Source organism: Clytia hemisphaerica, unplaced genomic scaffold (genome assembly GCF_902728285.1).
Source record: "Clytia hemisphaerica strain Z4C2 unplaced genomic scaffold, Clytia hemisphaerica genome assembly, whole genome shotgun sequence".
NCBI lineage: Eukaryota > Metazoa > Cnidaria > Hydrozoa > Leptothecata > Clytiidae > Clytia > Clytia hemisphaerica.
Window position 1 is genome coordinate 896,269 of NW_027103262.1, and position 26,255 is coordinate 922,523.

Here is a 26,255-nt window from a genome sequence, read left to right on the forward strand (position 1 = left end):
GGAGTTTAAAAATGTTTCATTAAACCAATATTTTACTCTTGCCTTAAGCAAGAAAAAATAATTTTGAAGTTTTTTTTCTTTTTTGATAGCTCGACATAGAGTCGTAACTCTCTGAAGTGAATAGGCCTCATGGGCGAGAGTCATGACTCTATGTCCAACCTTACCCAGTAATGGGTGGTTGTAAATAAATTATTATTATTATTATTAAATAAATGGCCTCTTAAAGTCTTTTATGTTTGCCGCAAGAAGGAAGAAAAATTTGATTTGACCCCCGGTTTTTTCTCTCGTTTTCTAGCCATTTCCCGCGTGTTAGTGTAGACACAACTTTAATCCGGGGAAATGAAGCGTTTTCATTGGTCTAAAATCACGGATGGTCACGTGACGAGAATTTTTATCCAGGGAAATGCCGTGGCCACAATGTTTTGCTTTAGTGAGATTGACCATTTTGTTGTTTAGATTTGAGCGGGCGAAATTTCTGTACAAACCAAAATATGGCTTCGCTGGAATACCGGTTGAAACACTTGTGTTCTAAATGAATCTATGTTTTCATTTTCATTTGTTTTCCTCTTTTTTGCAGAGTCAGCTTTTTCCATAAATTATGCGCGCAAATCGAAATTATCAAAATGCGCGCGAAAGTACTGCTAAGTAATACGCCGAAAGCTGCCCAATCAGGCCGAACCTGCATTGCAGGGAAAAATCAGGACCCTGCCGACGCACCGGACTGTCCGGTGTATTTGTCCGGTGGCTAAAAGTATCCTTTCGCTACACCGGACGTAATAAGTCCGGTGTCAGTCCGGTGTTGCATACAGGGAATTTTGGACGCCGGACATTTATGAAACGAAAAATTAAGAAACACCGGACGTACCGGACTGGTCAAGTCCGATATTTTGATTGTCCGATGGAAAAAAAATTTCCTTCTCCGACACCGGACATCCGACTTCCTTAAGTCCGGTGTAAAAATTGTCCGGTGGTAAAAAAAATTCTCTTTTACACCGGATTTTCGCGTGTCCGGTGTTCGTTAAGTCCGGTGCGTCAGCTGTTTTTTCAGCTGGTCCTGAAAAATCTCCCTGCAGGCGAGTTACCTGTGCGCCAAGCCAAGCAAGCGTTAAACAAGCAGCAAAAATATCATAAACTAGACTGTGAAAAAAGTTTAACGCTTGGATTCCCAGGCTAGATTCAATGGTAAGTACTAGTGCATTGAAGTTCATTTTGGTAAATCCTTCCTTGTTCCAAGCAAAAAATCCCATAAACGAGTGCGCACACACACCCTCCTATCTGCCTATACCTACTCTACTACCCTTACCAAGAAATGCGAACATATTCTGACCACCATTGCATTGTACTCTTGTATGGCTTATAACATGAAAAATTGCAAACAGTACTTATCAAAGAAGGAAAAAAGAAGTTATTACCAACCAGTCTGGAATTCATGCACAGTACGCCGAATATATTCGGCGTGAGAATGTCCTCAATTGGGTGTAACCTTCTCGATCCTCAAAATATCTTTGGCGTGGCTTTTGCATGGATTCCACACTGGATTACCAAGCAGCAGATGAAAATGAACTGTTTGTCACAAGATGTTCAAAAAATTCGAAAAGTGTTTACTTCAGCACTTCAGTAGCTCAGTCTTGTTCAGCCTTTTCGTATTTCAGATTAGTTACACAGTTCATATATCAAGGCGCTCAACGGCAATAATCTCACAAATCATATTATGATTTACAGATTATATAGTCCAGTATACAAAAGCTACAGCCGACTAGACTGTTAACGACAGACTAGATACCGAAGGCAAGGAGAGCGGAGATAATTAGCTAGCTATTCTATATTCGTCGGGCGTGCGTTCTCTGCTAAATTTTCCACGCTGTTTTTGGGAGGAGGGATAGCCGGCTGAAAATTGTAAAGCTAATCTTTAGCCTACCCTCTGAATCGCAGACCTCTACAAAACCCCAGGTAGTATAAGGCCTATAAGGATCACGAATCCGTTAAGTGGATGTCAGCAGCCTAAACAAAAGCCTAAAAAAGGGTACAAGGGTTTCAAGTTGTGTAAGGGTACGGTACGGAAAAAAGCTTTTGGGTAAAAGGAAACTGCCCGAAGCTGATTTTTTGCCTAGCCACAGCCAGTGTGTGGGTCTTTTTATTGTCCTGATCTAAAATGAATAGTAGTCGGAGAGGCCCGGAATTCCCGAGTTATTTTTTCCGAGTTAAAAAACCGAGTTACGAAAAAAACGGGCTATCCCGAGTTATGACGTCATTTTTGGAATTTAGTGACGTCATTTTACATTTCATGACTCAGTTTATTTTGCTTCCTTTATTAACTTTCCGAGTTATTTTCCATTTTTTTAACTCGGGAATTTTTGCTTCCTTTAGCTTTCCGAGTTATTTTTCTTCTTAAAAAACACCAGCTTTAATTTATTGATCGAAACCACAAGCACAACACAAATTTACTATTTGCTTGAATAGACTAGATAGAAGAAGAATTTTGTGAATGAGTTCTATGCCCGGAGGGGGGGGGGGTACTAAGGCAAGTACGGGTATGTGCCGCCCTTAAGGGTGCCTTTTTTGGACCTTCGAAGGGTCGTAATGATCACAAAATCTAATTTCAGTCCTCCTAGGGATGTGCCAAGCCAAGGGTGACTTTTCTGCTTCTAAAGCTTTTTTCACAATGCACGTAAAATTTTACTTAAGACCTTACGAAAATTTGGTGTTCATTCATTCGTTTACGTTACGTTTATTCTACGTTCACGTGACAACGAGAAAAATTTGACTTAAGCATCCACGTAAGGCTATGCAAGCGAGGAAAAAAACGCTCGAATGATACATTTCGAACGTAAAAAGATTCGATAACCGTTTTAATATAATGACGTCATTTTTAGAGGGCTTTACGCACCCTCGCGAGCCAGCGCCGATAAACGATTCTGCGACTTAAAGAGGCCAGTACCGTATAATTGGAGGAATCGTTTAGGTTGTTTTGATTTTTTCAAATTCTTGGAATTTGTAAAATGGCGGGATTATGCTAATCGACATACGTTTCGCGTACATGCCTAAAAGTACTTTCGTTTTTAAAGTGCACCAGGGCTTATATCCCCCGTCAACGCGTCTATCAGAATCATCAATAATAGCGTAAGGGGGTTAGATAAGCCATGGGGTCGAGGGTGGGGCTTTACGAACGAAATCATGCTTTTACAAGTAACTCCTAACACAGAGTAACATGCAAAAATTCCCGAGTTAAAAAAATGGAGAATAACTCGGAAAGCTAAAGGAAGCAAAAATTCCCGAGTTAAAAATTCAAAAATAACTCGAAAAGCTAAAGGAAGCAAAAATTCCCAAGTTAAAAAAATGGAAAATAACTCGGAAAGCTAAAGAAAGAAAAAATTCCCGAGTTGAAAAATGGAAAATAACTCGGAAAGTTAAAGGAAGCAAAATAAACCGAGTTATGAAATGTAAAATGACGTCACTAAATTCCAAAAATGACGTCATAACTCGGGATAACTTGGTTTTTTCGTAACTCGGTTTTTTTAACTTGGATGTTGGAAAAAATAACTCGGGAATTCCGGGCCTCGTGTAGTTGGAGGGTGAATCGAGATCTTATGAAAACTCTGCGATGCTATAACTGCTATACTCATCATCGTGCGTTCTGAACACTTTGTTAGGCCTATACCTGTTAGGCAGGACAAAGACCAACGTTATTTGATGCAATATGACCTTATCATCCGGTATAATAAACCGAGGTAAAGACAAAGACTGTTGATATACCTCATTTGTGTCTGGCGCTTACTGATATTCCGATGGCGTATTGGCGGCCGCCTACGCTAAAGCTCTAAAGGAGCGGACCAATTTACCCGTTAAAATATGCCCGACCTTCAGAGCAAAGCGTGTCGTAGAATATTTCCACATCTGGTACCACATAAGTCTGGCGCCAGACACGGCGCGCTTTTTGTTTTCTTTGCTTATAAAAAGATATGCATGATTTGAATACCACGAAAAGTCAAAGACGTAATCCAACCTCTTTCCGTGTATCCCTGAGCTTTTATTTACGTTGCTTATGGAAGCCAGAAAATATCCTGGTGTAGGCTGATGTCAGTATTAACGGGACTGGGAATGACAACAAAGTTGCGTGATTGTGTTTAAACATAGGGCACGGAAAGTTTTAATTTTCAAAGGGCCTTCAAAGGTTTACCGTGCGCGTAAAATAGTTGTGACTGTTGTTATCAAGTTAAGAATATTGATAAAATTTCAATCGGATGAAATTAATATTCTTGTATAACAATAACTAATTTAAAGAGTTCAAAACTACAGAAAGAGACGTCGGTAAAAATTATAAATTTTAATTACTGTGTGTAAATTAACTGTGTTATGCGTGATATAGTTAAGGTAGCCTTTTAGACTTTAGCGAATGACTTGCCTCTTTACCATTACTTTTTAGTTGATATTTTTTGTCTGCAGTAAAGTTTCAATCTTGTTACCGTATATCATGTTTATGTTTATGTTTATTGCAGACGTCATCAATATAGTACACATTGAAAAGCAAATAATTCGCTTTTGTTACACGTTTGAATTTGATATTCTAACGACCCTATTTTCGCCGACGAATAAAGTAATCAAAAGAAGTTATGCAGCCTTGGGAGCATATTGAAGAAAAACTTCCGCCATCATGCATCTAGCGCTTCCTCCGCCTAAAGTCTCAATAGTGGTAATATCAACACTCAATATGGGTGCGTGGCCTTCAATCCGTTTCCTTTGTGAGTCATCCAAAGCGTTGTATGCGGATTGTGACATGGCAACGTATGAGGTATCTCTTCCTTGTACTTCAAGCATGTTTCCAGCAAAATTGCAGACCTGTGATTCACTGATATCTATAATTTCTTTCCCCGACTTTTCTAACGTGTTGATGACAGTTTGACGTTCCGTCACGTCGTCGATGCTCGAAAGGTTGATGACGGAAAAGGTTTTTCCGACGCACATCATGACGTTAGTATGGTAGATTTTTTTACGTTGACCAGTGTTTGTTGTTTGATATGCCGTAAAAACGACTGGAGCGAAATCAAAATCTTTACAAAATTGGAAGAACAAATCTCGATCGGCTCTTGGTGATAATGCACAGTACGCGGTTCGATTCTCTCGATCCAATATGATACTCCCAGTGCCTTCCAAGAAAATATTTTCATCTTCCTTCGAAGTGTATTTAATTATTTTATTGATTTTGTAGCCATCGCTTTCAAGCGATTTCAATATGTCATCTCGTCTTTCTAAACGCCGGTTTTCGGCAAACATCGGATAAATACCGACCGTTCCATTCTGGTGAAACGAGACCCAGTTATTCGGGAAAATGGAGTCAGGGGTATTCGGTTCCAAAGTGTCGGAAACGACGGTAACTTTAACGCCGACTTGTCTTAACTTATCAACAAAATTATCAAACTCCTTTGTAGCAAGTTTTTGTATGTGATCAGGGTCTTTATCGAGTTCTTTTTGGTAGTAATTGTTAACGGCCGTCTGCTCATTCATTCGAAAAGCTACGGGCCGTATCATCAAAACGTGATTTGTAATCTGCTTCATTTTCGTGTCCATTTTCAAAATTACAGAATCTCTTTCTTCCAAAGAAATCAACTGATCAAATTAATATCAACGAGCAGTTTTCGCTTTCGTAAAATTTTACGTTTCTGATTATGTAACTCCTAAAAATTCAATAATAAGATTAGAATTATACAAGTTGAAAATATTAGTCAGAAGGTATATCTCTTAAGAAGCTTTTAGACATTCTTTAAAAAATTTAACCTTTACTTACAATCAAGGTCACAAATATTTGAGAAAAAAATGAAATTGCCACGAAATCTTATAGCCACAAACGATTTGGAAGCGCTCTAACTTTAGTCTGAATCACAGACCTCTACAAAACCCCGACAAAACCCCAGGTAGTATAGAGCACGAATCCGTTAGAGGATGCCAGCAGCCTACTAACTTAGGTTGGAAAGGTAGAGTTTTAATCTGAGTTTTAACGCTGGACTTAAGACCTTGGGATATGAGGATCCAAAAGCTCAAGAAATTAATGGCACAGTAATAAGGCTCAGAATATGGCGTGGAACTTGGAAGTCTATATCCCTCTCCCAAATTGAGATATTCGATTACACTTTAACAAATAGCCCGAAATCGACTTTTTCGCCGATCTTCAACGTTTCTGAAAACGAGGAAATAATCAAAATTCACAATATTCTGTCGCAGATTGTGCATGAAAAATTTGACAAAAAAAAACCTGACCTTGTGCATGTAATAGTTCTCCAATGAAACTACTAAAACATCAACAAACCACACTGCCTTTTATGCGTTCAATACGATCGTATCTACCTACACTATACCTTTTTTAAAGCATCCAACTTAGTTCCCAAACCTTTTATAAGAGATCAGAGAACTCCTTTAAATAGGACTAGGAACGAAATTGCTAATCAAACTGGTTTCAGATATGTTAAACTTTCATTTTTACCATCACCCTCCTCTAACTTGCCTCTTTCAAATCGAATTCTTAAAGACTTTAATTACTAACCGCAGACTAACATTTTTAAAATTTTAATCCCTACAATTATCGACCGATCAATAGCTAATCTAAGAAATTGAAATGACAAAACCCACCTCTATAATACCCCTGTCTTCTATTATCTCCGAGTTTTTAAGTATTTCCGACCTATCAAATTTATTCAACTAAATTGTAGTAGGATTACTGTGTATTTCTAAAAACTTCTGCTTAGGCATGATACACTCCAATGCGTGACAAACCCAGTGGGATATCCGAACACAATCAGAATATCTAAACTGCAAATTAATTCTCACCAGGTCACCGAGAGAGTGGCCTTTAGAGATGTAAAGATCAGTGATATGTACAATTATCTGTTGAGCAATGGCTCATCTATAAAATTGATATAGCAAAACACACCTCTAATCCAAAATACTCTCTGATATTTCCAATAAACCAATAGAATTTATTTTAACACCGATAGCTGACGATATAGTTCTGCAATATCTAGATCGGAGCTGAAGCGAATCTTAACTGTATATCATATTTATTTCAAAACGTACAGAAAAACTGACGTGTTCAATTGCGTCCTTGTTACTAAGCTCACCAAAGAAAGATTATGTAAAATCACAAAACTTTATGTACTTTTAGTACTTTGAACCATAAAAGCGATTAAAATATATCCATCAAAAACGCCGGAAATATTCCATTGAACTAACTGATAGGAGGAAGTGTCTGTCAAAAATTTATAAGACAAAATGACAAAAACATACCGGAGAACTTGTGACTTTTGCTCCTTGAAACCACAAAATCTAAACATTCTTTGTTAAATTTGTAATTTTACTAGTGTATCTTATTGCATAAAAGCCCCATATTTCGCAAACTTTGGTCACGCATATTTTTTAGCCGTTAGCCCATTTCAAAACAAGTTACTAAGCTGTAAGCTAAATGCTTTACTGCAGTGGAGTCTCTATAATTTGTACCTCTATATCGACTTTCTCTTTAACTCGAAAGAGTTTTCTAGTCCCTTCAGTTAACAATGCCTCATAAACCCTCCACTATAACTCGAAATTACCATAACTCGAAATAAATTCAAACTTGTATCCAAACCCTTAGCTCGCTTTTTGATAATTCTGATAGCACTCACGATTGCGTATCAGGTCCACCAGTAAAATCAAAACGTGGTGCAAGCAGTGGCTCCGGGTAAGAGATTGTAAAAAATTTGCGTTCCACGTGCGTGTTTGTGACTCCACTGTACCATAAAATGCTTTCTACTAAGTTTTAAAAGTGTCCTATTTTGGGACCAACTTTCACACATATCATAAAGACACATCATTCATCAGAGGAAGATCTTGAAACTAGCCAACTAACAACAGCTTTTACTGAGCACCTTCCAAAGAATTTTGGACTTTCTGAACAAACTATAAAAATCATGTAATCTCTTTAAAACTTTCAATCCTTTGCTTGATATACTAGACTAAACTTCAAGAATGATAAATTATAAATCCATACATAAAAATCATTCAAAGCACTTCTGATTTTATAGCCAATGCTGTATAAATGGAGATTGAAAAAAAGTATGAAAATTTAAATTTTTCTTGAATAAATTTTCTCTTCCATAAAATTCCGAAAGTAATTCAAAGATGGTCAAAATGTAAAGATTGTTCACGACAAAAAAGTGCTTCGATACAGTTGATAAATATTTTTTTAATTTTGCATAAAATTCCTGCATTAATAATTTTTGAAAATTTCCTTTGACCAGGCTTAGACAACCCCCTGTAAATGTTCGTCCACCCAAAGGAGAACTGCTTTAGCTTTAGGATGGTATCGATGAAAAATAACAAATTGACGAGTTTCTTTGAAAAAAAATTCTCAATTGATATAAATAATAATAATAAAAGCCACGACAAGAAACGGTGGCTCAAAAAAGTACAATTTATTTACACAACATTATATTTTTCTATTTCTCTCGTTTTGCTGACTCAGCACAAAAAATAAACCGGATTCAAAAAAATATTATTAAAATGTCATGATTCGATCAAAAAAAAACGTTCAACGCCAAAAAGAAATACAAAAGAACGAAAATCCTTTCAGCCATTTTTTAAATTCTATATCTCTTTATCGAAATTCAGCGAAATTTCACCAAAATTAGTTTATTCTGTGATATTCCAGTGTAAAAGTCCTTTATTAAAAACCTAACAAGAAAAAGGATGTGAGTTTTGATCTGGTTTACAAAAATCAACTATATGATTCCCCAAGGAGGAAGAATGGCAAATTTTCCTTTGGTGACGTCCTACGACAACTACAATATCTCTCGACCTTATTTTGAGCCTCTAAGTAACTAACTTCTGATATTTTAAACACTGGTGTAATTTTCTTATCAAAGAATCTCCAAGATAACATATTTTTCATTGCATCTATTTTAGAAGCCAGTTTCCTTTCCTATCTACAATCATCTTTGAAGGTTCTCGGGGAAAGAAATATTGTGGATTTTCTAGTATTGATTCTATTTAATAGGCGAGTAGAATGTAATTCAACCACGATAGGTTGGTTTCTAACATAGACATTTTAAGGCAAGGCGTGCAAAGAGAAATATATACTGATTGGTATAATATAAATTATATGTAACACGAGAGACTAAACTAGAAAAAATCTTTAAAAAACACTATACTATTTGGAAGAGAGACACAAAAACTGCAAAAGACACGACGATTTAAGAAGGTGACGCGAGAGAATCAATATCAGCTGAGAGTACCGCCATGTTGTTGTTGCGGTTGTAGGGCGGCGCCCACCGGTTTCGGCTGCGCCACAAGTTGTAAAGAGCCTTGTGTTGTAAAGTTCTGAGGTAAAGTTGGTAGCTTTGGTAAAATTTGTTGAGCAGTGAATCCGGGCGTGGCACCCCCAGTATTGGCATTCACGCCCGCGTGTTGCATTGTTGTTATAAAAGATTGAGGTTGTTGACCAGGTGCTTGGTTAATTTGTTGAATATGTATCCTTTGTAAAGGTTTCAACATGTTTTGTTGTTGAGAACTGTTTATAGTTTGTTGAGTAGTTTGTTGTTGTTGTTGGATAGGAACCGTTGTTAAACGAAGATTACCAGGTTGTTGTTGAAGGATCGATGGAGTGTTGGATGCGTTCGTACTGTTCTCCAAATCACCTGTTTGATAGATAGGATAGAAAACAGTTTATTTGAAATATATTTGTGAAAAAATTCTGTCCAACTATATTCACTCAGGAGATTTGGGTGGTAGAGGCATATATTCTTGCCTGAGAATCTCAAACAATAGTTGAATCTTTCTCAATTGGATCTGAAAGGTTTATTTCAAATTAGAAATATTCGAATTACAGAGAAATTCAAATAATACTGTAGAGGTTCGAATTAGAGAGAGAGTTGATCGAACTAACTTTCGCTGAAAAAAAACTTTTCTAAAGCCAAAGTTTATTTTAGCAAGATATGACAAATTGAGCAAAAATTCTTCATTTGAAAGTTTTTTGATCTTTTTACCGGAGATCAGATTGATGGATTGGACGTGGTACATTAGATTCAACTTTGTGTGAAAAACTAAACTTACTTTGTAGTTTCTGCTGTTGCTGTTGTTGTTGTTGTAGTTTCTGCTGTTGCTGCTGTTGCTGCTGTTGTTGTTGTAGTTTCTGCTGTAGCTGCTGTTGTTGTTGTTGTTGTTGTTGTTGTTGTTGTTGTTGTTGTTGTTGTTGTTGTTGTACGATCAGTTGTTGGAGAAGTCGTGAGTTATCGTTCTGTTGTTGTGTAGTAACACCTGTCGTGTTGTTGACACTACCTAGTCGTTTGAATTGTGTTTGTTGTTTTGCAGGACTGTTGGCGATACCAGCATGTCCTTGTAAAACACCACTTAGTGATAGAGCTGCGGTTACTGTCACGTTAGGTGCAGGCCCTGAAGAAAAAAGATTACCGATCTGAGATTTTTACTGAAGTTCCAATAAGACGCAGTATTTGAGAATTATTTCAAAAATACAAAACTAAGACGTATTTCAATTACCATTCACACGTTTGTATATGTTTTTTTATAAGAGCTATCCAAAATTTTTGAAACCTTCGGATGTTCCTAAATTTTTGAGTTTTAAGCCTACAAATGTTCTTATTTTCGCCGTTTTGTAAGCATTTTTGTTCATCTTCCTAAGAAATCGGGTATTTTAGAGCCCGCAAAGCCTTAAAATGTTCTCAATATCTTAGCCATCAAAGCCTAATGTTCTTATAAAGTTTGTTCTTATGTGTACTGATGTCCCAATATGAGACGCAATCTTTGAGAATTATTTCAAAAATCAGAAAATTAAGAATATTTTTGTTATGAATTTTGTATACCGCAGTAAAAACATTCTAAATTTCAAACAAATAACTTGAACCTCTAGATTCCAGAAGGGAAGAAGGGAATTTGAACAATTTAAAATGTTTATAGCAATGCCTAAAAGAAAAGACAAAGGCATACCTTGTTGTTGTTCTATAGGGTTATAATTGATAGAATATGAATTAATTTTGTTGTTTTCTAGTAACGTCGTATTATTCGGCGTCACGGGGCCAGTGGCTCCTGCAGCAACTGTAGACGACGGTGTCAGTGACGGGGTTGATGAGAGGCTATGGTTAGGTGAATTGTTGGACACGACATTGTTGGAGATGGTCAATAACATGTTGTTGGCGTTGTCTTTGTTTAGAATCTGAAATGTTAATGAATAAAATATTAACCAATTTCTAATTCGCTCTAAATTCAGAGATTCTACCCCCTACCCCTATAAGAAAAGTTAACACAATCGAAGCGATCAACGCATTAATTGGACTTTTTTGTTTAAAAAAGCAAGGGAGCGCTGAAATAAGTAATTATGCGACCCGAAAAAAATCAAATGGTACTATCGTAGAAAGACGATATAACCTAAAAAAAGAGTTCGGAAAAGATTTTTGCTATTTTTCTAACTCAAAAATCTTATCTGAAGGCCTTTGATACAATACATTCCTGAGAAAATATCTCCACTGATCAGGATTTCGGAAAATGTTTAACCTATTAAAAGTTTGTTAAAATAAGGAAAAGCACAATGCTCAATAAGTCGGTGTTGCCCAAGTTTTTTAGTTTCCGTTAATTAGTAAGGTCATACTACTTAGATAAGAAAGTCTTTCTAAATGAACGAATTAAAAAGATTAATTGACTCTACCTGTTTCAGCGTGATATTAGGAGACGTTGAATTGATGGTTTGCGGTTCCGTATTCGAGCGTACAATGTTCGTTCGGAGAACAGTAGCGGCGTTAGGTAAGGAGACTGTCATTCCTTGAGTGATAGTAATATTTGGAGCAACAGGGATCAACTTAGTATTTACATTTTGGTGAGTGGTGAAAACAGATGAAACGTTTTGTCCAGTATGATTTAAAGTCACTACCGTTGGTGTATTTACCAAGTGGCTACCAGCTGATATCAGATCGTTTAAAGAATGACATAAGTTCACGCCCGTGGCGTTCGTATTCCCAACACCCAACATTTTGCGTTGAGGCTGATTCAAATTGTTAGCCGTTTTGGTTAAGTCTATATTATTTTCGATTTGGATAGGTGACGTTGAGCTGGATAAGAATTCATCGATAACTGAAACGTCTAACGGTGATGTTTTGAGGCGATTCGCTTGTTGCTGTTGACTTATAGAGTTACACTGCTGTAGTAACGTAGCGTTCTTTAAGTTCGTATTACTGAAAGGATCTACTATATTTATATCTGATGAATTACGCCGTTTCGACGCCGTAGTTTCGTTGTTGGTTGACGTTGAAATCCCTTGGACTTCATTCAAAGAATAATGACGTTTTAAGTTTGTTTTATTAGAAGTACGACTATTAGATGTTGTGTTGTTTTTATGTTTATGCATGATGCCGTTCTGTAAAGGGTCTTGAACGATGGATGGCTTTAAACCTGTGAAAAATAAATAAAAATAAGTGAAAAATAAGACGAAAGTAATTTCTATTCATAATATACACCATTGCAAAGTCTTGTGTCATTTGTTTGGTTGTAAACTACGTAAAATCAGTCAATACGTCACTTTCAACCAATCAACGGTTGGGTCCGTGGAAGACATTGCAATGGTGCATATCATGAATATAAGGTTCGAGTAAGGGGTGAAAGCTGGTGAAAATGGGATTAAAAAGACTTACAGTACCTAGCCCCCAGAATGCATGTGCAAATTGGCAAGACTTTAAATTTTACAAAATTTGTCCAAAAAACGTGTTTACAAATCGCTAAAAACTTACAAAAGTTCTATAAGCACGTCATCATAATACATTAATGGTTTCTCGCTTTCATAGTATTGGGGACAATTTTAACAAAAAAGAACTTTTCTGCACTTTGTCTCAAAGCCAGAATCATCGATTTAAGTCAAACTTGCATTCTGGGGCCACCAGAATTCTGGGGTCCAATTACCTTCTATACTTTTCTATAACTAGGCCGTGATGGTGATATCGACAATCGCTATATACCTTCTTTAAAACCCTTTATATTATTAGAAAGTCTGGAAGCTTTTTCAATCTGCGACGTAAAAGAATGATGCAATAAACTCTCGCTAAATCGAACTTCTATTATTCGAGCTAACTCTTAGTGCCTGATAGAAGAACTCATAAAATACAAAGAAATTAAAATAAGAGAAGGCTGTATTACAATCACAGTTAACATATTGTTTAGGTTTCCATGACGATGATGATAGAATGACAAATAATCTCTAAATATTATCAGAAACCGTTACCTGGTATTGACTTTTTGTCTTTACTCAAATCTTTACCCGCAGTGTTCCAACTAAAAAGTAGGATAAGGAAAAGTATAAAAAAACTGAATCCTTTCTTAAAAAGCCTACCAGAAGGGTTATATAGTGTAGTCTCCATAACTCGCGCCTCTATTACTCGAATGTGTCCATAACTCGAACAAGTTTGATGATCCCTTCAGTTAACAATGCCTTGCTGGTACCTCTATAACTCGAAATTTCCTTAACCCGATAAAATTTGTGTTTTCCCCTGTTTGATCGAGTTATGGAGACTCAACTGTATACTTGAGTTTGAGTATTTTCGGGTTTTTCTCCAGTCTCTTTCTCTCTGGTTTGTAGTCCTCGGAACTTTTACCGGAATGCAGGTGGGAATTTTATGAATTTAGATGGTGGTTGCTGAATAATTAGGTGGGTGTTGATGTATTTGCTCTTTTGAGGACGGTAGAGTGAATGAAGCGATTTGTAATAACCCGCAATTCTGCCCCGCAAAATCGAGGACGGTATAAGTGCTGATTTATCGTCATCCTCAGCTGGTCAGGATCTACAATCAGTGCCATAACATATTGGCACTTTTGGCTAATTTGCCATTTTTCGAAAATTGAAGTTCGAGCGAGAATGTCAATTTCGGGCCTTTAACTTGATTTCGACGATTATTTCGATCTGGAAGGGATTTATTGGTTTCTAGGCTATATTTCAAGCCCTACTGGACCATTTTTGAACTTTTGGATCCTTAGATCCTTAAGTCTAGCGTTAAAACTCAGAGTTAAAACTCGACCCTTCGAACCTACTTTAGAGCACTTGCAAATCGATTGTGGTTTCAAAACACCCCGGTGGATTTCCTTTTTGTGCCAAGTATTTCGTCACCGATTGTAGTCAAATTAGAACCTTACCGTCTCTGTCACAGAAAAATACACATACATAAACTCGGTTATATACTTTATTCGACGATGAAGAAAGTTCTCTTACTTAGTCATGTTGCATCGATATCGAGCCAACATGGATGCCGTTGCACTGCGAAAGTTATCCATTCGACGTGTAAACAAAGAACAACTACAATCCGTTTTCCGTCCGCCAAAATTGTTGATCTGAAATTGAAAATGGTACTTACTATTTTAAAAGTCTGTAACTTTTGATAGAATTTGCATGTAATGGCGATTTTTGCATGCAATCGGCGAAAGTTAATCACGATTAGTGCTGATCAGAATTTTATCTAATCCACAACAACCGGGCCCTGAGTTTTTGAATCTGTTACCCTAATGGTCACACTACTCAATGATGCGAGTCATTCTATTTTCGAAAAGGAAACAGCATTGTATTAAAAATTGGCCCCTTGGGTACTGTGCTACCATACGAGACTAGCTATCAAAATTTTCTGATCAAAGATGGCTGATCTAGAGCTTAACGTAGGATTGTTTTGGACGACTAAGTCAATGATCTATACAGTTAATATTCTCTTATTCGATTTTCAAGGGGAATTTGGTTTTCATCGAATAAGGAATTATATCGAATAGACGAGCGTCATTCACGAGAGTTACTTGTTGGCAATAACTTTAATATTATCGAATAACGGAGCGTATCAAATTATAGAGCGTCGACTATACCTTGATTGGTTGAGGATGCCGTTGTCGTTGAGGAAGGTTAGAAGAATTGATAGTTTCTGATGGAATGTAGTCCAAGTACGAAGTGGTTTGATGTGTGTTCCTCGAGTCTGAAACATCTTCGTTTTCTATAAAGAAATCGTATTCAATTTGAATAAAAATAATAATAATAATAAATATAAACTGTGGCGGTGACGAAGAAAGAGGGGGCTCATATGGGTTGCGAACACCGAAATACCGATTGCAATATTTTTGTTGGATCACCGCCAAAACCGACAGCAGAAATCAGGAAAATATTCATTTGGCACCGTATGGCATGTTTAACACCGAAATAATGTCATTCTTTCCGAAAAATCGACGGGTAAGAAAAGCTAATACCGTCACATCGTCGAACCCGTACGTCCAATCCAGCTCCCCTGGAAAATGATGCCTCCAGGAAATCCAGTACTATTTAGATAACCATTAATTTATTGTTTTCACGAGACTCACAACTGGTTCTATAATGGAGCATTCAATGAAGGGAGAGTCAAACACGTCAAACAAGATGACCTGAGTTGTAAGGGGAAGAAAGTCTCAGACAACTTGGTCAGCTCGTTTAATGGTCGAGATCTTAATTTAAAGATTTATAGTCGATGTAGTGTATCTAAACTAAGCGGAAAAAAACCTTTCGTGCAACCTTTAGTCAAAAACTAGACTTACCTTTTAAATTTTTGGACAAAACGTCCTGAGGAGAATTTCTAGAAAAGAGAAGTGTTGTAAAAATGGAATAATAAAAAACAACTTTTGGACCAACAATTTATGGGTAGGAACAAAATTACCCCTGGAGTTTAACCCCGGAAATTTGCCCCCAGAAATTTCGATCAACATTGACATTATCCAAGTATAACATGAACTACAACCGGTGCCATAACATATTGGCACTTTTGGCTAATTTACCATTTTTCGAAAATTGAAGTTCGAGCGAGAATATAAATTTCAGGCCTTCAACTTGATTTCAACGATTATTTCGATCTGGGAGGGATTTATTGGTTTCTAGGCTATATTTCAAGCCCTACTGGACCAATTTTTGAACTTTTGGATCCTCAGATCCTCAGATCCTAAGGTCCTAAGTCTTTAGTCTAGCGTTAAAACTCTAACCCTTCCAACCTACTTTAGAGCACTTGCAAATCGATTGTGGTTTAAAAACACCCCGGTGGATTTCCTTTTTGTGCCAAGTATTTTGTCACCGATTGTAGTATATAAACTTTCCCTTAGAAATTTCCTAGAATTAAGGTCTTTAGTTGACGTGAACACGAAGTCTTCTTAGAAAAGATAAATTATTCTTTATACAAGGCAACTCTTAATTCGAACCTTCTTTGTTCCGGTCTTTTCATAATTTGAAAAATTCGATTAAATGAATCCTTTAAGACCGAATAAAGTGTAGAACTTCGGAAGAACAAACTTACATCGAAGGCGTCGACACCGATGATATGCTTGGGAAATTGATTTTCTCATAACCAAACGGTGAGGGTAGTGATTGCGATGATTTTGAATGATTCAGCAGCAAAGACGTTCCAGCCGAAGTTGAGTTCAGTGATATCAGGGTTGACGGTTGAGTAGAATTACTGGATAGGTTGGAAGAAGAGGATTCGTGCGTCTTGGATCGCGCTCTGTGTTCCGCCAGCAGAACATCAAATTCCTTTGAGCGACCTGGCACTTGTCGACGTAACGATAGAGGATGAGTCTGTAAAATACACGTAATCAAGGTGGATACAGTACTGAGGAAACATATTTGCGATAATGTGATCAGGCAAATGATAAGACACTTTTCGTATAACAATATTTCCATCTTACAGCGAATTTGTTCTTATATTCTGGCTAAAATCAAGTCTCAGCTTTTAATAAAAAGGCTCTTAAGGCCCCCCAGCAGTAACCCTGATCACGATATTGCGCAATTTTTTGTTTTCAACCATGATCCAGAAAATCAGCAAAAAAATGACTAATCACGCATGCCTTTGAAAAAGTCCAAATCACGTATCGCGGCTCAAAAATCTTTCAAATCACGATCACGTTTTGACCTCTCATCACGCAATCACGAAAAAAAAATTGCCAAATTGCCACGCAAACCGCTTGGGAGCCTCCTTATCAAATAAACGTATACACCATAGAAAATGATAGAAGTCAGGTTAGCACTTACTTTACAAGTCAATGACCGCGTACAGTTTTTGGAAGATTCTGCCATCCAAACACCACAGTTCTTATCAGGTTCATATTCTTTTTCTAAAATGATGATAGAATGTTTTTATTGACATTGTGCCCAACAAGTGTCAGTTTTTGTTCAATTATTATATACTACCTTATTGGAACTAATTTTCGCCGGAAATAGTCTTTTTGGCAAAACCGCGAAAATTTGGACCCGTCAAATACAATTTTTTCCAATTTTATTGAAAAATTTGAAAAATCCCGAGGAAAATGAAAAAAAATTGTCCAAAAAAGGGCAAAACCGCGAAAATTAAAGCTCGCGAAATGCAATTTTTCCGATTTTTTTTTTCGACCGCGAATATTAGTTCCCGCAAAAATTAGTTCCAATAAGATAATTCTCAGAAATATTTTGAAAAGCCATTTAACAATAAACGATTTTAAAATGAAAAATATAGACCTTAAACAAACCCATTAAGAAAACTAAACCTTTTGTCACTATGTGGATGGTGATTAATAGATTATGGAACAAACAGGGGGGGTTCATGCAGTTATTATATAAACACTATGACAATTACTACCGTGGTGGTATATAAACCAAAATTTGGGAAAACAGTTACTCCACCAGTGGACTAACTGCAACATGGGTGGTGCCTAAGCCCAAAATTGTCGATTTTGGGAGGATATGGTATACTAAGTAAGCACATTTTTCAATTTTTCACTTAAAATTTTAGGTTTTTAAAAATTCCGGAAGCAAAAAAATTCAAAACATTTTTTTCAAAAGTCAAAAAAAAATCACAAAATTTTTTCTTCAATCAAGGCATGAAAGATATTTAAACAAACTTGGAAAATGATTGAAATATTTAACTCTTGAACGGTCGTTAATAAGACGTACCCAGTAAAATGGAATTAAAAATGAGGAATTCAGTGAAAACATTGCCAAATTTGGCATTTTTGGGGGTGGTATACACCAATTTTGAGGGTAAAATCAGTTAGTACACTATGGAATAACTGCAAGGGTGGTGGTGTCTGTAGAAAATGTCCAAAATTGCAGTTACTCCACATAGTGTCAAGGAGTAACTGCAAGACCCCCCCCCCCCTGGAACAAAAACTATTAAATTTTGAACTTTTCCTTCCCCATTATTTTTAACCTCGAAGAAACACCTAGGCGGGCCAAACACCTAGGCGGGTCATTCCCAATTGTGGAGGGAGTAAGGGCAAAGTGCTAACAATATTTTGGTCAAACTAAACGGGAAATATTTCTCGAACGGAAAGGTGAAAAAAACCCGAAAAGGAAAATGTTTCGAGATTGAAAATTTCATCACTTTTCTGTTTCCCGTTTTGGTCAAGAACTTTTCATCGTCCCCGAACGGGAAATTAGAATTTTTGTAAACAAAGCAGAATTTTGTTTCCCGATTGAGAAAAAGTTTCCAAATAGGGAAGTTTTTAATCGGGAATGGGGAAAGTAGAATTAAGAGGCAATTACCCGGTGGATTTCTTAATTACCTGGTGAATATTATTTATTTTCCCTTCTTTACAAGAGGGATAAGTTTCAAACTTTCCACATGTATTTCCGGAGGGCTCAGAGGCCACTTTCCCGATCGGGAGACTGGTGAACTTCCCGATATGGATAGGTTAGCCATTTCGGGAAGTTTTCCACCTTGCCGTTCGGGAAATATTTCCCGTTAAGGCAATAGTTGCCTTTGTTGCCTTCTCCATGAAGTGGTCCCGACTGTCATAAGGAACTTAAATAGAACCTTCAGAGAAGAAAACAAACCTTTTGATTTCTGCAAATTCTTTTTATTGAATGATTTTGAAGAAGAAGTGGAAAGTGATTTCAAATTAGATGTATTAGAATTGCATAATAGATTCAACGCAAGTGTAGATGGTTTGTTTTCAGTTACTCCTTTGTTGACTTCCAGCTTTGATAATTTCAATTTGTTTTTCTTATTGTTGACATTCTCAAACTGAGGTATGGTGATAGGGACTTCTTCTATTTTCACGTTTGCTTCATGAGGATTAATTTCTTCAATTCTTATAAAGTTTTTAGTTCCACTACTACTACTATTACTATGAGTTTTTAAGGATTTTGATTTAGTAAATGATGACGTTTTTGTGATGGGCGGGGGTGTACATTTCTTGGGCGGAGGTGGTTTGATTCCTGATAAAATTTTGCCATGTTTGAATTCTAAAAGAGGAAAAAATATTTACAAGAAGATTTAACAACAATGAAGAAACACAAGCAGCAACAACCAATTCTTTTTCAATTTAAAGGTTTTGTTTTTAAATAAAAGTGATATTGTTTGCTTACTCATCAATTTTAACTTACAAACTTTTTCACATTGAATTGACACGTTTATTCAGCATAATATAACAATAGGCAGACAGACCTGATATGAGACATATGTCGGATATGAAACGGCAACACTTATGTAAAAATAAAACCTTTAAATAAAAATTAAGTTAACTAGAACTTTGAAAAAATAATACAATTTTAATGGCTATAAACTATCAAGTCTCTCAAATCAAAATGTCCTTAACTTTAAAAGTATCTATTTCTCAAGATGTATAAAAAGCTTAAAATTTCGATAAATTTGGCAAAAAGTGTATCGAAAAATATTAATAAATTTAAAATTGGACATACAATTTGAACTATAAGCTCAAAAGATAGAGGGACTCAATCAACATTTGGAAATGAACAGAATAACAATCTTACCATAATGTTTAGTGAGTGAAGACAGGACCAATAACCGTTTGCATTCTTTACAAGATGTCAATTTCATCGACTCTCTGGAGGGACAGCTACCAAATTTTGTGATGTCTAAAAATAATTTCAAAGTTATAGTAAGGAAAACATGTTCAAGAAATGTCTACGTTTTCATCAGTTAAAGCTAAAAACAATACATTAACTGTCAATTCAAGTTTCATGATCATTAGTTAATAAGAGTTCTGATTTATCTAAAACTTAAGTGTTTCAGAAGATTCTTTTTACAATTGGCCATATTCCACCATAATACTTGTATGAAATCCGGCAAAAAACAAAAACTATTACCATCAATTTATTTGATTTACCAAAACCTCAATACAATTACCTTATATTGGAACTAATTTTCGCGGTCGAAAAATATCTGAAAATTGCATTTTGCGGGTTTTAATTTTCGCGGTTTTTTCCATTCTGGAATTTTCGCGGGTTTTAATTTTCGTGGTTTTACCCTTTTTTGGACAAATTTCTTTCATTTTCCTGGGGATTTTTCAAATTTTTCGATAAAACTGGAAAAAAATTGTATTTCATGGGAATTAATTTTCGCGCTTTTCAACTCTCAAAATTTTTTGCGGGATCAAATTTTCACGATTTTGACGAAAAACTGCGAAAAACGTTAAAATTAAAACCCGCGAAAATAAGTTCCAATAAGGTATATAAATGATGGCTAAGTAGTTATACCTTCAGGCCGAAGACGTGTGACATCAGCTGAATTTCCAAGACGTTCGACTACCATATCTAAAAAAAAACAAGAAAAGGAAATTGTTAACCCTTGATAACTTGTCAAATTAAAGTCTTTTCATTTCAGATTATTTTTAACATGCTTGTGGAGAAAATCTTTACATTTTGAACAATTTACAATTGAACAATGTAAAGTTGATGAATCTAACACAATCATGTTGTAAGCTGAAATGCAACAGTGTACACATTTTACCCCTGATTTAGCCTGGATATCAGGAATGTAATTTAGGTTTGTCAATCAAGCCATTATACCGATATGAAGTAACCAATAACAGTTTTAGAGTAAAATTGAAACTTGTGAGCACCTGACCCTTGGCTAATATTCAATGACAATGTAATGGATTTCTTGAGGTTAATATCCATTATATTGAAACAAACTAATGACTCTTTATTGATTAATGCCTGATTTTAATGGTTGATTGAATTAATTTAATTCTTGGTTAATACATTATCCATCATCGTTTTAAGTCCACTCTGCAAATAAACACAGAGCTTGAACCTAAATTGCTCCGAAGCTGCAGCGGTGGTAGGACCATGATATACTGACTAAAGCTAAATGCACAAAAAATTTTAAATTCTAGGCTTCTAGATCGCCTAAAACAGGTCTGTTTTTAAGGTTATTAAACAGAACAAGGCTTGAGTAGAAAGTTTTCTTTTTGTTTAGAATAAATGCAGTCGGGCCTTAGGCTTAGCTGTCCCCTGCTGTTGTTTGATTTCCCCCTCTGGAAAAGCTGAACTAAAAAATTCCAAACGCTTTGCATTATAGCCAGAAATAAATTGAAGAAACACAATCAATCAATTGACATTAACTTACATTAAATAAATTTATTTCAAAATTTTGCTGTTAAAAAAAAGTACATTACTTCAAGTTTCATGCCTTATGGCGATCATCAGACGTAAGACATGAAACTTGGATGGATAAGAAGGATTTATGTATTTCAAAATTGGGTGAATGCATGGTCGCGTCACCTTTTGTCGTTCACAATAGTTGTTCAGGCGATCACAACAGTCTTTTGAATAACTACTTACTATAGCATAATTCCTTTAAATGATATACAATGTCATATAATTAATTTGTCTTTTACAAGACAGTCATATTCTAGAAGCAAATTAATTTACACTGTTTGTACTGGCTAGGGGTAAGTGATGCATGCCAGTAATTTGTCATTCAATAGACTGTTGATTCCAAAAGTTTAGCGGTGAAAACATCACATAATGACTCCAAAACTAATACATAATCTTAGTGACCAATAAAGATAAAAATTACTATAGGATGATGACATCACTCATTTAATTCCGTCACCCTTCTTGGAGATGGGAATAATCTGGAATAATAGCAATTTCCTCAAGCTTACAATAAGCGTTGCAAATTGATATGCTATCAGGTTATCCTGGCGCTAAGACTATATAATGATTTAGATTTGGTTCACCCAAACTACTGTACTATTTTGATTGCCGTGTGATTACACATTTGAATATCTTTTGTATCTATTACCCAAGAAACTTCAGTTGGATGGGATTCATTGTAGCCCTCCACCATTGGATCTCTGGGAGGTAAACAAATGCTTGTCTTGAGATGTGAGGAAGACTACAACCCTACAACTGTCTAGTGCTGAAAAGTATTATTAAATTACGCCAAACAAAATTGTGTTCCGTGTTTGTCAAGTGTAAATACACCTTTCCTGTGATTCCAACTTAACTCAAAAATGGCCAGACAAAATGTGTGCTCCACTGTTTTATTTCAAAATTGTCTGGGAGATTTTTTGCCTGTTAGGGGTTAGGGAAAGTTGGTTTTAAACTTCTACTTCTTCTTCTTGACACTGATATCTTTTTGGGAAAAAACTTTCAGGGTGGTACAATATTATAAATAGTAAAAAACATTAAAATTTGAGAGGATTCTGTTTGACAGAACTTATTATAGTTAGCTCAAAAACCAATTTTCCCTAAGGAAACGTAAGCAAAAATGGGTTTGTTTACCTCCCAAAGACCAAACTGTGGAGTACAATGTGCAAGGAAATGTTACGGGAAAGTTTCTTGACATTAAACATTTTTCTTTACCAGACAGTAGATAATTGATATTACTTGTTCGGTCAGTTATTGATTAAAATCTATAAAAGATCTAGTTATTTGAGGTAAAAAAAATTGTGAATATCGATTGGGGATCGATTAGCCAAACGATGGATATTGATGAGCAATCAATTATTTTGGATGAGATTGATTACCTTGCGGTATCGACTATCGTCAACTATTCATTAATTTTTATATAATCAATGAATAGTCGATAATAGTCATTGAGCTTTCGATTGTTATTGACAAACTATTGATTGTTATCACCTAACTATCAATCAACATCGCTTACCTTTTAGTGTCAATGGCATCGATAATTGAAAACATCCATCGATTAATAATCAATAACTAATTGATCGTATTGATTGGATCAATACCAATCAATAGCTAATTGAGGTAAAAAAAATGCAAATATCGATTAGCTATCGATTATTAGCTGAGGTTCTAAGCTAATAGCATAAAATTTTTCATGTATACTATTAGCTTAGTTGCAAACAAACTCAGTAAAGATGCTTGCCTTTTCTGAATACTTTTCGTATTCCCAAGGCAATAAAAATATTTTGTTACCAAAGGCAAAAATAATAACATCTACGCTATTCCCAAGAGCAATTAAAAATGACAAACTTTTTCTCTTTGTTTGGAACGCGTTATTTTATCAAAACAATCAGAAACGATAAACTGTTGTTTTAATTACAAGAGAAAATACTAGAATCTGATTTGATGTAATAAAATGAGCTACAACGAGAGTTGTTTGCAATCAGGCGTTTGTATTTAAGTGTAGTGAAAATTGTTGAATGGAGGTTAGACATCACGCCTGACACTCTGGCTAATCAATTATAGACTTTAATCAAAAGCTGATCGATTATCTATCGTTGAAAATTGATGATCAATTTTATCAATTAAAACCATGATCCTTATCACTAGTGGGAAGGTGAACCGTGTGACCCGACACACTGGACTGATTCATGTCTGATCCAGTGTTTGGGTTGCCCAATGGTAAAAAGTTTTCTCACCAGACGGTGTCAATTGAACAAATTGAACGCTGAATCACCCCAGTCGACGAACTACATTTTAAATTTATTTTTTCCAGTGGTGGTCGGAAATTCCGATGAAAATCAAATCTTTTGCAAAATGTGTCATTCCACTCTTTTTTGCCATTTTAAATTCTCTTGTCTTGGAAATTCATACATTTTCTTCTCTCGTCTTGGAAATTTGAATTTTGTTCAAAACTTTTGCCCTCAGAAATTCTGTGTCGTTCGCCCTGTTAGTTACAGACAGATTCTGGAATGGCCCAATTGCCATTCAATTGTTGAACCCAATCGAATTGCTTCGATTACATTCTACTGTGAGATTGGGTAACTTGCATCAGTGGAGGCTAACATGCATAGCCCTCAAATGAAAGACCTGGCTGATCATTAAAATACAAAATTAAATCAAAACAAAAATGGTAGAGTAGAGCTGCGAGCGGACCTGCGTAGTTGTATTTTAATGACCAGCCAGGTCTTTCATAGACCTTTTTTTAAAGAGGCAGCCATGTTGAATAATTATGTACTCCAGCATAAAAACAATGATACAGCCATGCATAATTACTGTATCATGTATATTTTAAAAATTATGCATGGCTGTATCATTGTTTTTATGCTGGAGTACATAATTATTCAACATGGCTGCCTCTTTAAAAAAAGGTCTATTTGAGGGCTATGCATGTTAGCTTTCACTGATGCAAGTTACCCAATCTCACGGTATTGTATTGGATCATGTTTGATTACGTTTGATTAATTCAATTGCATTCGCTCGCATTATTACTGTAAGTATTCTCGTCTCATGTGGTACTTACACGCGCGCTAGCTTGCTTGCTCTTATCTGATTTTCCAATACCGCAATTAGCGTATTAGCGTGGCCACCTAAAGCTAAAGCTATAAAGCTCTAGAGGAGTGGGCTAAGTTAATTGCAATGGTCGTGGCTTCTTCGTAAAGACGAAAGACAGATCTGGACTTATTTTGTTCTTTCCAGTCTCTTGTTCGTAGTTTTTCTGACTTTCTGGTTCTATGTGAGTTATTTTCTATGTTTTCTAACTTACTGAATGACTTACCGACAGATCGCAACCGGTGGGATTCGAACCCACTAAATGCAAAGTTCCGATGATTTGAAACCCAATGCCTTATCCACTGCGCCACGGATTCATGTCGAGAGAGTGTTTCTGACGGCTATTTATATTGTACAAACTGCAGACCAGACTATATTTAGAGAAAATCACAAAAGAGTGCTTGTTTCGAGCTCCAACCCTAACCCTAACTGATAATAACCAAATTCCTAGCCAATCTGATACGTAACCACACCCAAACCACACCCATACCCAACACTACCAGGTCGCCTGCAGGTCCTGACACTATTCCCGCATGCCGGATCCGAAAAATAGATACATGTCTTTCGCTTTTACGAAGAAGCCTTCACCAATTGCAATCAATTATTATTATTGTAATCAAATAATCAAACATAATCAAATCTGAATTGAGCATAAACAAATCAAATGTAAACAAACAGGATCAAATAATTGCGATTCGATTTCGAACGCAATCGAATCGCAATCAAACGGCTGATTCCTGGGTAATATTATTGTGTTTGATTGCGATTTTTTTTGACACCATCTAGTCATTCAACAGACATTGTGTCTGGACGGTGTTCTTCTGTAAAAGTCTGTTGTGAAAGACACCTTCTGCCCAACTGATCTAGATCCTCTGACCTCTATACAATACTATTGCAAAATACAGTAAAAAATTGTGCAGTGAAAATTGTGATCACTGTCTGCAAGAGCTATTACAAAACAAAAGCGCATGAAGGAAATTAAAAGAAGTCATACTGTACCTGGTTCCTCAAATGCAGTGTTTTCGGAGAACAAACTCCATGATGAGCAAGAGCTTAATCCAGTCTTGTTTCCTTTTGCAGACATTTTAAAATGATGGTGATTTTCTTTCTAATAAATGACTATCAACAGGTTATTTGTTTGTTGGGTGGCAAGCGCCCAGACCGTCGCCAACAACCGGTGAAGGCGGGGGATGCTGGACCTGGTGGCAGAACGGTAAAACAAACAAATTGATCTCAATGAAACTTTTTTCTTGGCATCATTTTATTCTCCTATAGATTCCAGATTCACAGCTGTATTCCGATACATTTGCTTTATTACATATTTGTTTTTAGGATTCAAAAATGGTGGTGATTGAGAATAATTGATCCAGATTCCCGATTCAAAAGTTTGTTTCTTTTTGATACTCGCTGATACCGTTATTTGATTGTTTTCGGTCTAATTTAAACTCAATGTGGGTCATTTAATTCTTTCAAAATGGCCGCCCGTCCCGCGAAGGCGAAAGTGGTGAGAAATATTTTTTTTCTATGATCGTAATTTTATTTTCCGCTAACCAAGAAAGGTTATCTTTGATTTTCTGTTATATATCGAAATGCTTCCTAAAGCAAAATGTTTAAAAAAGAATGAATTTAAACGTTGTGACTTTTCCCACCAGTTAAACGAATCTCATTGAAAAAAAATAAAATCAGAAAAATTTGAAAATACACGTTTTTTCTATTAGAACAACTTTATGAAATCACGAGGCTGACATTAAACCAAAAATAAAAACAACAAACAAAGAATACAATT

General features: G+C 36.0%; 2 protein-coding genes across 2 annotated transcripts; both read right to left on the reverse strand.

Moving 5' to 3' along the window:
- Positions 1-4,512: 4,512 nt before the first annotated feature.
- LOC136800005 (uncharacterized) lies at positions 4,513-6,331 on the reverse strand. Its single transcript, XM_067056627.1, has 2 exons — positions 6,253-6,331; positions 4,513-5,672 (listed from the first exon to the last, which is right to left on the reverse strand). Exon 2 carries the CDS (start codon positions 5,563-5,565, stop codon positions 4,609-4,611), a length of 957 nt encoding a protein of 318 aa, XP_066912728.1. The 5' UTR covers positions 5,566-5,672; positions 6,253-6,331; the 3' UTR covers positions 4,513-4,608.
- Positions 6,332-8,340: 2,009 nt separating this feature from the next.
- LOC136800124 (ataxin-7-like) lies at positions 8,341-25,912 on the reverse strand. Its single transcript, XM_067056736.1, has 14 exons — positions 25,469-25,912; positions 20,477-20,533; positions 19,751-19,855; positions 18,812-19,222; positions 17,033-17,115; positions 16,302-16,579; positions 15,556-15,593; positions 14,860-14,984; positions 14,225-14,343; positions 13,244-13,293; positions 11,681-12,420; positions 10,966-11,191; positions 10,075-10,413; positions 8,341-9,659 (listed from the first exon to the last, which is right to left on the reverse strand). Exons 1-14 carry the CDS (start codon positions 25,551-25,553, stop codon positions 9,244-9,246), a joined length of 3,072 nt encoding a protein of 1,023 aa, XP_066912837.1. The 5' UTR covers positions 25,554-25,912; the 3' UTR covers positions 8,341-9,243.
- Between the last annotated feature and the right edge of the window lie 343 nt (positions 25,913-26,255).

Excerpts from the sequence above, each read along its gene's own strand:
- LOC136800005 (XM_067056627.1), bottom strand. The coding sequence starts at position 5,565 with ATGGACACGAAAATGAAGCAGATTACAAATCACGTTTTGATGATACGG.
- LOC136800124 (XM_067056736.1), bottom strand. The coding sequence starts at position 25,553 with ATGTCTGCAAAAGGAAACAAGACTGGATTAAGCTCTTGCTCATCATGG. Across the intron at positions 19,856-20,476 it reads CACACGTCTTCGGCCTGAAG|ACATCACAAAATTTGGTAGC; the intron begins GTATAACTACTT and ends AATTATTTTTAG. Across the intron at positions 14,344-14,859 it reads GGCATCCTCAACCAATCAAG|ATCAACAATTTTGGCGGACG; the intron begins GTATAGTCGACG and ends TTTCAATTTCAG.